The sequence below is a fragment of the Gekko japonicus genome, unplaced genomic scaffold (genome assembly GCF_001447785.1).
Source record: "Gekko japonicus isolate JY-2015 unplaced genomic scaffold, Gekko_japonicus_V1.1 scaffold150, whole genome shotgun sequence".
In the NCBI taxonomy this organism is placed as follows: domain Eukaryota; kingdom Metazoa; phylum Chordata; class Lepidosauria; order Squamata; family Gekkonidae; genus Gekko; species Gekko japonicus.
Genome location: NW_015160839.1, coordinates 1,770,282 through 1,783,280, shown reverse-complemented (window position 1 = coordinate 1,783,280; position 12,999 = coordinate 1,770,282). Strand labels below are relative to the sequence as shown.

Genomic DNA, 12,999 nt, shown 5'->3' with positions numbered 1-12,999 from the left:
GCTGCCAGTGACCCCATGGGACAGCCGTCTCCCCAGGACTGCGAAATCAGGGCCCCCGCCTTCAGAGTTTCCTGTGGCTTCCTCAGTCTCCTGCTACATCTAGGTGCCACGGTGCAAGGCCAGTTGTAGATCTCATGAAGTGCCATGTTCACAAGGGGTCCGATTGTGTCAGACCTACAGGACCGTCTCTCCCCATATGTGCCCCAGAGAGCCTTGCGCTCTGCAGATAACAATCTACTGGTAGTCCCTGGCTCAAAAAACGTCCGCTTAGCCTCAACGAGGGCCAGGGCCTTTTCTGCCTCGGCCTCGGCCCGGTGGAACACGCTCCCGCCTGAGATCACGGCACCGCGGGACCCTCTAAAACGCAGCTGTTCCAGCAGGCCTTTGGCTGAGGCGGTGGACGTTCAACCATCTTGGCCTTCCCTGCTCACCGTAACTTACTGTCTGACTAACTAACATCCTGCGGGAGGCACTGGGGACTGCTCTGGAGCTGTTGTCTTCATTTTAGTTGCGATCTCGTTCCGTTTGTTTTAAATCGGGTTTTGGTTATATGTTTATTGCTTTATCCTTTATATGTTGTGGGATAGGGTGGGACATAAGCTTAATAAATAAACAAACAAACAAACCCATTCCGTCCTGACGCACATTCTTGCCTGAGAAATGCAGGCCGTTGACGGCATAAATCGTTGCATCTCTACGGGGAAACACATCTATCCTGCCTTTCCTTCCGCCTCCGTTGGCCACTCCTTTGCTCGACCACAGGAACATTGGGGGGGGGGGGGTTTCCAGAACCTGGCTATCAGAACAGGCCCGGGAAAGATCCTGTGTGCTGAGTCCCCCCCCCCTTCCTGCCCGGTTTCTGTGTCTCACGCACTGCCCCTCCCTAGCGGCTCTCTGGCTGTGCTGACGCTCCCCTTCCCGTGTCTCTCCCCTCCCCTCCAGAGCTGTCGGTGAATACGGCCCAGTTTGCCAAGAGCCTGGCCATGCTGGGGAGCTCCGAGGACAACACGGCCCTGTCCCGGGCGCTCTCCCAGCTGGCGGAGGTGGAGGAGAAGATCGAGCAGCTGCACCTGGAGCAAGCCAACAGCGACTTCTTCCTCCTGGCCGAGCTGCTGAGCGACTACATCCGCCTCCTCTCGGTCGTCAGGGTGAGTGTTCTCCGCGTGTCGCCTGCCTTTTCGGGCACACTGAGTAGGGGAGGGGCCGTGGCTCAGTGGCGGCGGAGCATCTGCCCGGCACACAGAAGGTCCCAGGCTCAAGCCCCGGCATCTCCAGTTGACTAGGCAGTAAGTGATGTGAAAGACCTCTGCCTGATGAGACGTTGGAGAGCCGCTGCCGGTCTGAGTGGGCGATACTGACTTGGATACTTGCAATTTCTTGCTTTTGAACTGCTAGGTTGGCAGGAGCTGGAACTAGAGACGGGAGCTCACTCCGTCATGCGGCACACTCGGGTCTCAAACTGCTGAACTACCGACCTTCCACAGCCTGCAGTTCAGCGTCTTAACCACTTGAGGCACCGCAGCTCCTTTTGGTGCAAAAGGCTGTCATCATTCTGCAACCGCGGGCTGGACAAACGGCCCCAGTGTAACAGCCTACCCGTGGTGGCCAAAACTGCTCCATGCTCTGCTGTCTTGAAATTTACACTGCACCCCCTGGGCTCCAGATCTCCAGCCTGTGATAGCCGATCTGCTGGACCTTTTTTCTGGCAGTGTCACTGTCCCCGACTTGAGCTGCTTGCGTAGCCAGCCTTGGACGCTGGCACCCCGTTGCTGCCTTGGTCCTGTCGCACACACCTGCCTCATAGGGATCCAGACCCTCCGTCCACCAAGGTCAGCATTGCCTATTCACACTGGCAGCATAAGAACATAAGAGATGCCAATGTTGGATCAGGCCAAAGGCCCATCCAGTCCAACACTCTGTCACACAGTGGCCAGAAATACCAGGTGCCATCAGGAGGTCCACCAGTGGGGCCAGGACATTAGAAGCCCTCCCACTGTTGCCCCCTCCTCCCAAGCACCAAGAACACAGAGCATCACTTGCCCCAGACTGAGAGCTCCTATCTATACCTTGTGGCTAATAGCCACTAATGGACCTCTGCTCCATATGCTTATCTAATTCCCTTTTGAAGCCGTCCATGCTTGTAGCCGCCACCACTTCAGGGACTCTTCAGCAGCTCTTCAGGGACTCAGGCAGAGGTCTTCCACATCACCCCCTGCCAGGTCCTTTAACTGGAGATGCTGGGGATTGAATGCGGGACCTTCTGCATGCCAAGCATATCCTCCATCACTGAGCTGCGGCCCGTCCCTTGGTTTCTTTTTCTTCTGCCGCGTTCCAGAGCAGCACTGCACCGGGTGACTTACTTTCCTCTCTGCTGCCGCAGACGGCAGAGTCTCCTGGAGGTTGCAGCTCTCTCCTGGAGGTTACCTGCTCGTCTGAAGCTGTAACCTCCATGTCTCCCCCTGCAGGATAGTTGCAGAGCCCTGTGCCTGCCCTCGCTGACTTCCAGCAGCCGGACTGAGTCCTCCTTTTCTCCACAGTGGGGCCCCCCAGAGCAGCTTCAACTTTGCTGCCGGACTGGGAGTCTGGCCTGCGTGACTCCGTCTTTGCCACAGCACTGACGCTGAGTTGCCCTGAGTCTTGTGGAAGAATGGATATCGGCCGCTCCCAAGGGAATCCCCCCCCCCCGATGCTCGTTAGCAGCCCTTATCTTCAAAGGCCTGGGTTGTGTCTTCCCTCCCACCGGACGCCAGGTGCAAGGTGGCTTAGTTGGTTATTTGACAAGTAGCCAGCACAGGGTATAAGATACGTAGTTTTAGCTGTGCATGCGCTCTCGGATTCAGGCAAGCTTTGCTGTGTGTGTGCACGCGCTCGAGGCCCAGCTGATGGAAGCCTAGCCTGCAAGTTTCTGTAAGTCTGATGCTTTATTAAAAATCTCCTTGTAACCAAACCTGAATTTCACGTATCGTTTCCCTGAGATTTCTCCGAACCTGAAACTAGCCTTGTATTTTGTCTGCAGTTGTGATGTGCCACAATGTGAGAGGCTGCCTTTGGGAGTCTCTCTCTCTCTCTCCTATAAAAGAAGCTTTGGAGAGCCTCTTGCCCTGTTAAAAGGCATCACTGCCTCCGACGTGAGAACATAAGGGAAGCCACGCTGCATCAGGCCAATGGCCCATCCAGTCCAACAGTGCATCACACAGTGGCCAAAACCCTGGTGCCATCAGGAGGTCCACCGGTGGGGTCAGAACTCCAGAAGCCCTCCCACTGTTGCCCCCCCAGCACCAAGAAGACAGAGCATCACTGCCTCAGACGTGAGAACATAAGGGAAGCCATGCTGGATCAGGCCAATGGCCCATCCAGTCCAACACTGCATCACACAGTGGCCAAAACCCAGGTGCCATCGGGATGTCCACCAGTGGGGTCAGAACTCCAGAAGCCCTCCCACTGTTGCCACCCCCACAAACACCAAGAAGACAGAGCACCACTGTCCCAGACCTAAGAGCATAAAAGAAGCCATGCTGGATCAGGCCAATAGCCCATCCAGTCCAACACTGCATCACACAGTGACCAAAACCCAGGTACCATCAAGGGGTCCACCAGTGGGGCCAGAACTCCAGAAGCCCTCCCACTGTTCCCCCCTCCCCAAGCATCAAGAAGACAGAGCACCACTGCCCCAGACATAAGAGCATAAAAGAAGCCATGCTGGATCAGACCAATGGCCCATCCAGTCCAACACTGCGTCACTCAGTGGCCCAAACCCAGGTGCCATCGGGATGTCCACCAGTGGGGCCAGAAGCCCTCCCACTTTGCCCCCCCCAGCACCAAGAACACAGAGCATCACTGCCCCAGATGCGCATCAGGCCCTCCCCCATTTTGCATCGACCGTCTTGAACTTAAAATGAACTTTTAAAATGAATTTTTGAAATGATCTGTAGAGCACCTTTTTAGTCTGTATTTATTGAGGTTTTAATGTGATTTATGTTTTATGTCCGGCGTTTGCCGCTTGTTTGCCGCCCTGGGCCGTATGGGTAGGGCGGGATATAAATCCCAAAAATAAATAAATAAAATAAACAAAAATAAACTAGCAAGGGGGGGGGGCGGCTTCTGATCTGTGCCCTTTCCTCCCTCCTTCCCCACAGGGTGCCTTTGACCAGCGAATGAAGGGCTGGCAGCGCTGGCAGGATGGCCAGATCATGCTGCAAAAGAAACGGGAAGCGGAGGCCAGGCTGCTGTGGGCCAATAAACCCGACAAGCTTCAGCAAGCCAAGGAGGAGATCTCAGAGGTGAGCCAGAAGCACAAGCCCAGGCCAGGCAAGAGTCTGCCTGCGTGGGGGAACCGGGAGAGGCGAGCCTCAGCGTCCTGACGCCAGTCGCTCGGGTTTACTTCAGGAAAAGGAGCGGTCCGTAGTGGGCAGCTTCCTGGGGAAATGGGGAAGCACTGCTGGAGTGCTTGGGGTGGGGTGGGGGGAGCCGCATTTTCCCCCACTGTAACAATTCCGGAGTCTCACTCACAGTAAAATGAACAGGAGTTCCATAGCACCTTAAAAGTACCCTAAAGACTAACATCGTTTGTGGCAGGGGAGGAGCTTTCGTGAGTCACGGCTCACTTCTTCAGATCTGAAAAGAGCAAGAGTCTGGTAGCGCCTTAAAGACTAACAAAGTTTGTGGCAGGGGAGGAGCTGTCCAGGGCAGTGTTCCCTCTAAGCTGAGTTAGTGTGAGCTAGCTCACAGTTTTTTAGCCTCCAGCTCACACGGTTTTGTCTTAGCTCAGGAAGGGATGGCTCCAGAGCAACCTAACTTATGCAGTAGCCAAGTCACTCGCTCACAACCTTAATGCCAGTAGCTCACCAAGTAGGATTTTTGCTCACAAGACTCCACAGCTTAGAGGGAACGTTGGTCCAGGGTCACGGCTCACTCCTTCAGCTCTGAAAAGAGCAAGAGTCCGGTAGCACCTGAAAGACTAACAGAATCTGTGGCAGGGTCGGAGCTTCCATAGGTCACTGCTCCTTTCTTCAGCTGTTCACTGAAATGAACGTCGGTGTAAAGATATGCAACGGTGGCGAAAGGGAAAATGGATATCAACTGTTGGAGAGGACAGGAGCACAAGGACAGCCCGAGAGCGTATTCTGAGCGTGTAAATGCACCACAGTCTCTGTCTCAAACGCTGCTGCAAAGACGGAGAAGAGAAAAGGGCCGCTGAATGATTGGGGTGGTGGGTGGGGTTTCTCCCTCAAGAAGAGAGGCACAGGAGGGGGGGCTTTTGTTTGAGGAAATTATTGGGAGACGGGGCACAAGAAGCGGGGCGTATGGAAAGACGAGCCGTCGAGGGTTCTCTGAAATGCTGGAACTTAATCAAAATTGGCTGACTGCTCAGGAGATTGATAAAGACCTGAAGAAGTGAGCAGCGACTCAGGAAAGGTCCTCTCCTGCCATGAATTCTGTTAGTCTTTCTTAGTCTTCCAGGTGTTCCCGGACTCTTGCTCTTTTCAGATCTAAAGAAGTGAGCAGCGACTCAGGAAAGCTCCTCCCCTGCCATGACGTCTGTTAGTCTTTCAGGTGCTCCCAGACTCTTGCTCTTTTCAGACCTGAAGAAGTGAGCAGGGACTCAGGAAAGCTCCTCCCCTGCCATGAATTCTGCTAGTCTTCCAGGTGCTCCTGGACTCTTGCTCTTTTCTACAGCTCAGGAGATTGTCAGGCTGGGATCTGCTGCAAGGCTCTCCGACCCGGTCGCTCCCCCTCAGCCTGTGCTGCCTCACAGGGTGGTTGTGAGGATAAAATACAAGAAAGGAGCTGTCCGTCGGTATCACTGGTGGGATCAAAATGTACTGGACGCGGACAAGTACAGGAGAAGCGTTGCTTTAAATCATTCCTAAAGAATTGGTTGCACACAAGACACTTGAAGGGTTAAACACTTGGGTGCACTCTTAATGGCTAGTGACCATTCAGATGGTCAGATAAAAACACCCAGGTGCACTGTTGCCAGTGATCGGAAGCCGGAGTGGGGGGGGGCCCTGCGAGGGTGGGGGCCAATGCCGCTGCCTTCATACTCTGCCTTTTGTGTGAACTCTGCAAACACGCACCGGACATCGGTTGCACAAGGACAGCCCTGCTGGGTCAGACAAGTAGTCCATGTCGTCCAGCATCCTGTCTTGCACAGTACCGGCGGAGGCCAGCCCAACAGCGAATAGGGGCAGAGGCCTCCCCCTGATGTTGCCTCCCAGCACTGGTACTCAAAGGTTTTCTGCCCCTGAATGTGGAGGTTCCCCTGAGTCACACCATGGCTAGTAGCCACCAATGTTCCCTGTAAGCTGTGGAGTCTTGTGAGCTGCCGGCATTAAAGTTGTGAGCAAGCAATTTGGCTGCTGCATAAATTAGTTTGCTCTGGAGCCCTCCTTCCTGAGCCAAGACAAAAATGTGTGAGCCGGAGGCTAAAAAACTGTGAGGTAGCTCACACTAGCTCAGCTTAGAGGGAACACTGGTAGCCACTGCTGGACTTCTCCACGAATCTGTCCAGTCCCAGTTACAGACCGATCTAGCCAGACCACTTGTATTTCTGCATGCACGCCTTGCTGTTTAAGTAGCTTCCTTTGTTGTTGCTGTTCTGAAAGGGTTGGAAGTTTGTGCTAAATGTTGCTTTTGCCGGGGGTACAGTGTTCCCTCTAAGCTGAGTTAGTGTGAGCTAGCTCAGTTTTTTAGCTTCCAGCTCACGCATTTTTGTCTTAGCTCAGGAAAGATGGCTCCAGAGCAGACTATGCAGTAGCCAAATCACCTGCTCACAACTTTAATTCCAGTAGCTCCCAAAGTGGAATTTTTACTCACAAGACTCCATAGCTTAGAGGGAGCATTGCCAAGTCACCAAGGAGTGGAGATCTAGGCTGGGCCAATAGGTGGCTCAGGGACCCTGGGGGGGGGGGGGTAGGGTTCCTATAATCATAGAGTTGGAAGGGACCTCCAGGGTCATCTAGTCCAACCCACTGCACAATGGAGGAAATTCACAAATATCCTCCACACACAGCCAGTGACCCCTGCTCCATGCCCAGAAGATGGCAAAAACCCTCCAAGATCCCTGGCCAAAATGGCCTGGAGAAAAATTGCTGCCTGACCCCAAATGGCGATCTCCGCATTTCCCTGGACGTGTAAGAATGGGCCACGAGAACCAAGCACTGAGGCAACCCTCCCTGACCTCCCTTATTGTGATCTGCCCAAGTTCACAGAATCCAGCACTGCTGTCAGATGGCCATCTAGCCTCTGTTGGAAAACCTCCAAAGAAGGAGAGCCCACCACCTCCCGAGGAAGCCTGTTCCACTGAGGAATCGCTCTAACTGTCAGGAGCTTCTTCCTGATGTTTAGCCAAAAACTCTTCTGATTTAATTTCAACCCGTTGGTTTTGGTCCAACCTTCTGGGGCCACAGAAAACAACTCCACACCATCCTCCATATGACAGCCCTTCAAGTACCCGAGGATGGTGATCATATCCCCCCTCAGTCATCTCCTCTCCAGGCTAAACATACCCAGCTCCTTCAACCTTTCCTCATAGGACCTGGTCTCCAGACCCCTCACTGGGGCTATCTTTCCAACTCTTTTTTTGCTGGCAAGTCCCCCCCCCCCCCAATAGTTAGCAATCCAAAACAGTCCAGTGGAGCCTTCTGACTCACATCCGGTGATGCCAGGGGATGTGGCATATGCTAATGAGCTTTTTGTCTATGAAATGACCCCTGCTGGCAAGTCACAGCTGACCTATGGCAACCCTGTCGGGTTTTCAAGGCAAGAGGCGTTCAGAGGTGGTTGGCCATGGCCTGCCTCCGCATAGCGACCCTGGACTTCCTTGGTGGTCTCCCGTCCAAGTCCAAACCGTGGCTCACCCTGCTTGGCTTCCAAGAGCTGACAAAATTGGGCTACCTGGGGATATCCAGGTTAGGGTATCTTTCCAACTCACTGTTTTTAAAACAGATCTGTGGGATGCTTCGGTAGTGGAGGTTTTTGCAGAGCTGTGTCTGGCAGGGTTGCAGGTCGCCGAGTGCAGCTTGCCCACCGCCCTGCAGTCCCAGGCAGTGAGAGCAGTTCTCTCTCCGTGGTGTCTGTGGCTGTGCTGTCCTGATAAGCCGCACAAGGCACAGAAGGGCTGCGGCACTCTGGAACTGGCCTCTGCAATTCCCCGCTCCAGAAGGAAAGCGGTTTTATCAGGCTTCCTGCGCTTTGTAATAACTTTAGAGCTTCTGGTAGAGGATTCACCTGCGCACAGGATAAGCCTTTGCCAGTCATGATGAGGCTTTTGGGGCAAAAAGTGCCTGAGAAAAGTGGCAAGCACACCTTCACCCCTCTTAAGTTGTGGAGTCTTGTGAGCAAAAATTGTACTTTGTGAGCGACCGGCATTAAAGTTGTGAGCCATTTGGCTACTGCCTAAATATGTTTGCTCTGGAGCCCCATCCTGAGCCGAGATAAAAATGTGTGAGCCGGAGGCTATAAAAAGCTGAGCTGGCTCACACTAACTCAGCTTAGAGGGAACACTGGTCTCTCTTCACAATTGCTTCTCTTTTCCAGTGGGAATCGCGAGTGACGCAGTACGAACGGGAGTTTGAGCGGATCTCAGCGGTTCTCCGCAAAGAGGTGCTGCGGTTCGAGGTATGACACGGTTCACGTCTGAGACAGCGGCCGCTTGGCCAGAGGTCGGGGGGAGGGACTGCTTGCGTCGTGAAACGTGGCGCTGGTGGGCCAGACTGCAGATTATCTCCCGTTGCTGCTGGGAAGGTGGGAGTGTTCCACAGACTGCACTGGACGGGAGTATACCGTTCTCGTGACCAGTGTTCCCCCTAAGCTGAGCTAGTGTGAGTTAGCTCACCATTTTTTAGCTTCCGGCTCACACTATTTTGTCTTAGCTCAGGCAGGATAGCTCCAGGGCAAACTGATTTATGCACTAGTCAAATCGCTCACTCACCACTTTAATGCCAGCAGCTCACAAAGTAGAATTTTTGCTCACAAGGCTCCACAGCTTAGAGGGGGCATTGCTCGTGACCCCTTCGCGCCAAGGCTGGCGTCGGCCTCCCCTCCTGTTTGCCAGGATGCGGGCAGAGCTGCACCATCAAAGGAAATGTTCCACGGTTTGACCAGGAGCGCACGCTTCCACACGAACCCCCGGCATCCGTTGCAGACCCACCTCTCTGGCACGGGGTCTCTCCCGCCAGTGTGACAAAAGACTAGGCAGGCATCTGCTTTCAAATTCCACCACGGACCTCTCCTAGCACAGCTGGAGGTGTGGCTGCAGAACAGGGATCGATGGCTCAGCGATCGTTGCAGCAGCTTGAGGGCTTCCCCCCCCAATAAAGTTTATTCAATTTCCATCTACAACAAGATTTTACAGAATAAGCGAGTGTTTAGTCTGCTCTATAGACACTAATCTGAAGAATGATACCAATCGTTTCCATACATTTCGTACAGTACATCATTTTTTAAATAAATCTTTTATTATTTTTCGATACAACAATTCAAAAACACAACATATAAACATAACAAGATAATATAACTTTTCAAAATAAATTCAAATACTTAATAAATCACATTATACAAACATTATATATTTATAGAATACTTAATCCAATCAGAGCAGACGTATATTAAACTTTTTCTTGTCCCAGGTTTGCCAAACCCCGCCCCCTGAGATCTTAAAATAAACAAACCCCATTGTGGGTTAACCTCCCCAAACAATATGAGCGGCATTTGTAGCTTTAAGAACTGAATGCCCTCTCAGTAGCCATTGTGGGTGTTGTCAGGCAACCACAACAGTATTGCCAGTTTTCAGGCCTTGGTTTCTGTCAGTAAAAGGCAGGGGGAGGGCCCTTTCCAGAGCTAATTTGGCTTTTCTCTCTCTTTTCAATAAAGTTTATTCAATTTCCATCTACAACAAGGTTTTACAGAATAAGCGAGTGTGTACAGTCTGTTCTATATACACTAATCTGAAGAATGATACTGATCATTTCCATACATTTCATACAGTACATCATTGATACATTTTGTGAGTGTTACCAAAGGTGTAGCGTGTTCATTACATCAGGTACTGCTTCTTTAGTAGTTAGATGTGCTAGTATAGGAGACCGTATACATGCAATATCATTATGTTCACCTTTAGATTTTGCTTTGTTTCAAAGTGTCAGAGATTTTTTTCCATTATATAAAGATTCCATAGTTTTTTGTACCAGAGGTTTGTGTTTAGTTTACTGTTGGATTTCCGAGTGGATGCTATTGTGGTTTTAGCTGCACAAATAGAAGTAAGGAGGTTCTTTTCCTCTGTGTGATCGATAGAGGGCTACTGCATATTGTGGCACGGGATTGTGTCGATGGATCAAACTCGAATGCAGCTGTACAGATGGAGGAGGGGGACTGCTGGGCTCCTGCCATGTCGTTGTTTCCCAGTGGAAAGGCACCAATCGGCTCTTGCATTTTTTAATGTATCCTCCCCCCTTTTTTTTTTCTCAGAGAGAGAAAACAAAGGACTTCCGGACCAACGTGACCAAGTACCTGGAGACCCTCTTGCATTCACAGCAGCAGGTGAGCCAGCAAACCACGAGGTGTGCTTTTCCTCCCTTGTGGACTCTGGAGAGGCCTCGGAAACCAGCGCGTCCCAGTGAAATGCCCACTAGCTGCTTGTCAGGCACAGGGCCCACAGATGTCCCGATCAGCCATGGGTGTCGGCCTGCACTGGTGGGCTGTCCAGCGGGGTAGCCCTGCCCGGGGCGAGAGAGACTGGCTCCGGCCCTCCCTTACACAAGGCATCGGTCTGATTCTGCCCAGGAAGGCACAAGCGAGTACGAACATGTGATGCTGTCTTGGAGGTCAGACCCCTGGCCCTTCTAGCCCAGTATCGTCTGCTCTAGGCAGCAGCTGCCCGGGGTCTCTGGCAGCGAACGGTCTTTCCCCAACACCTCTGTGCCGTCTGTGTGTGTGCTTGCGAGCCTGGAAGTCGTGGTGACTTCTGGCAACCCCTAGTGGGGCTACATTTCAGAGAGGTGGCTAGATTGCCTGCCTCCGTGTCCCAGCCCTGGTCTTCCTTGGAGGTCGCCCTTCCAAGTTCTTGCCAGGTCGGCCCTGCTTAGCTTCAAGATCTGACGAGATCGGGTTTGCCTGGGCTATCCGGGTCAGGGCAAACACCACCAATGTTCCCTTTAAGCTGTGGAGTCTTGTGAGCAAAAATTCTACTTTGTGAGCTACTGGCATTGAAGTTGTGAACGAGTGATTTGGCTGCTGCATAAATCAGTTTGCTCTGGAGCCCTCCTTCCTGAGCCAAGGCAAAAATGTGAGAGCCAGAGGCTAAAAAACTGTGAGCTAGCTCACAGTAACTCAGCTTAGAGGGAACACTGAACACCACCCCCTTGAGATGCTCCTTTTTAACTGGAGAGGCCCAGGGTTGGACCTGGGACCTTCGGTGCGCCGAGCCGGTGCTCTGCCACGGAGCCACAGCCTTTGGCGGAGGCAGGAACAACCTGAACTCAACTCCTGAGTCTGTGAGGCTGCCTCTTTCAGGACGGAGCTCCGTCGCTGGTCTGTCTGGCTCAGAACTGTCTACTCCGCCTGGCAGCAATTCCCCATCGGTATCATAGAAGAAAAGGTCTCTCTTGCAACGTGCTGATTTATCATGACCCAGTGAGCTTCTCAAGGCGAGAGGCATTCAGAGGTGGTTTGCTGTTGCCTGCCTCTTGTGTCATTCCTTGGTGGATTCCCCTGCCAAAGACTGACCAAGGCCGGCCCTGCTTAGCTCCTGAGGTCTGATGAGATCGGGCTATCCTGGGCTATCCAGGGCAAGGCGACTTGAGCTCCCTTGAATTGGAGGGGCCCAGAGATCAAACCTGGAGACCAAACAGGCAGAGGAAGTGTGTCCTCAAGGGCTTCCTCCTCCTAGGAAAGCGGCCGTGAAAGGGGGGGGGGGTTTCTGCCGTTCTTGCTAATTTCCCCTTCCTCTCTCCCTTGTGTGTTCTCTGCAGCTGGTCAAGTACTGGGATGCGTTCCTGCCGGAGGCCAAGGCCATCTCTTAACCAAGATTGAGCAAACGTCTCCCCTCCCCGGACAGACTGCCTTGACTACATTATACCTCCTTGGCCTTTCAGACGGATCCCCCCCCCCCCTGCCCTCCTCGGAGCCGATAGACTCAGTCCCCGCTGAAAGAGCGGCTTTCCCAGCTAGTAACTCTTCTAACTGTATATTTTCCCCCCTCCTGTCTAGGTTCATATGCGCACACATATAAATATATCTATTTTCCTATTTGAAGAGAAACTAGTTTTCCTGCTTGAAAAGAAAAGCCTCCAGGCCCTGCCGTAGGTAGCCGAGCTGAGGCAGAGGTCTAACGTGTATTTTTCTGACTTTGGTCTGGGGCCCGGGGAAAGCTTCCCGTGACCCCCTTGCCACGCCATGAAGAATGTATAATAAAACTTAAAAATCAGGGCACGGCGGCCGACTCTGCCTCTTTCTTCCTGGGTGGGAGGGAGGAGCACCGGTCTGCTGAAGAGCTGAGCTGGAGGGGGGTGGGGTTGAGTTTCAGAGTTCAGCTGTGTTGGTCTGCAGTAGAACAGCTCAATTAAGTGTCCAGGAGCCCCTTACGAGACCCATGAGACTCTCAGGGTACAACCTTTTGAGAATCCAAGCTCCCTTCGTCAGATGCCAAGGCGTTGGCTCACGGAAGCTTATACCCCAAAACTCTGGTCTCAAAGGCGCTCCTGGACTCGAATCCAGCTCTTCTACTGCAGACTAACACAGCTGCCCTCTGAAATTAGTCTGTGGCTCAGGCAGTAAGGCACTGTTTGCTATTTAGCGGGGCTTCCGTTTCCTTTGCCGCAAATTCTCGCCTCCTTCAGAGAGTTGGTGCTTCTAGTGAAAGGAACAGAAAGCCAGCGTGGTGTCGTGGATAAGAGTGGCAGACTCTAATCTGGAGGACCGGGTTTGATTCCCCACTCCACATGCAGCCAGCTGGGTGACCTTGGGTCAGCCACGGTTCTCTCAGAGCTGTTATCTCAAGAG

General features: G+C 52.7%; 1 protein-coding gene across 1 annotated transcript; it reads left to right on the top strand.

The window, feature by feature from the left end:
* Nucleotides 1-942: 942 nt before the first annotated feature.
* On the top strand, nucleotides 943-12,434 carry SNX1 (sorting nexin 1; the record flags this gene model as incomplete). Its single annotated transcript, XM_015418730.1, has 5 exons — nucleotides 943-1,148; nucleotides 4,137-4,280; nucleotides 8,539-8,619; nucleotides 10,468-10,539; nucleotides 11,970-12,434. Coding segments are annotated over 5 exons (554 nt in total), but the record flags the coding sequence as incomplete, so codon positions are not given.
* Nucleotides 12,435-12,999: the final 565 nt, after the last annotated feature.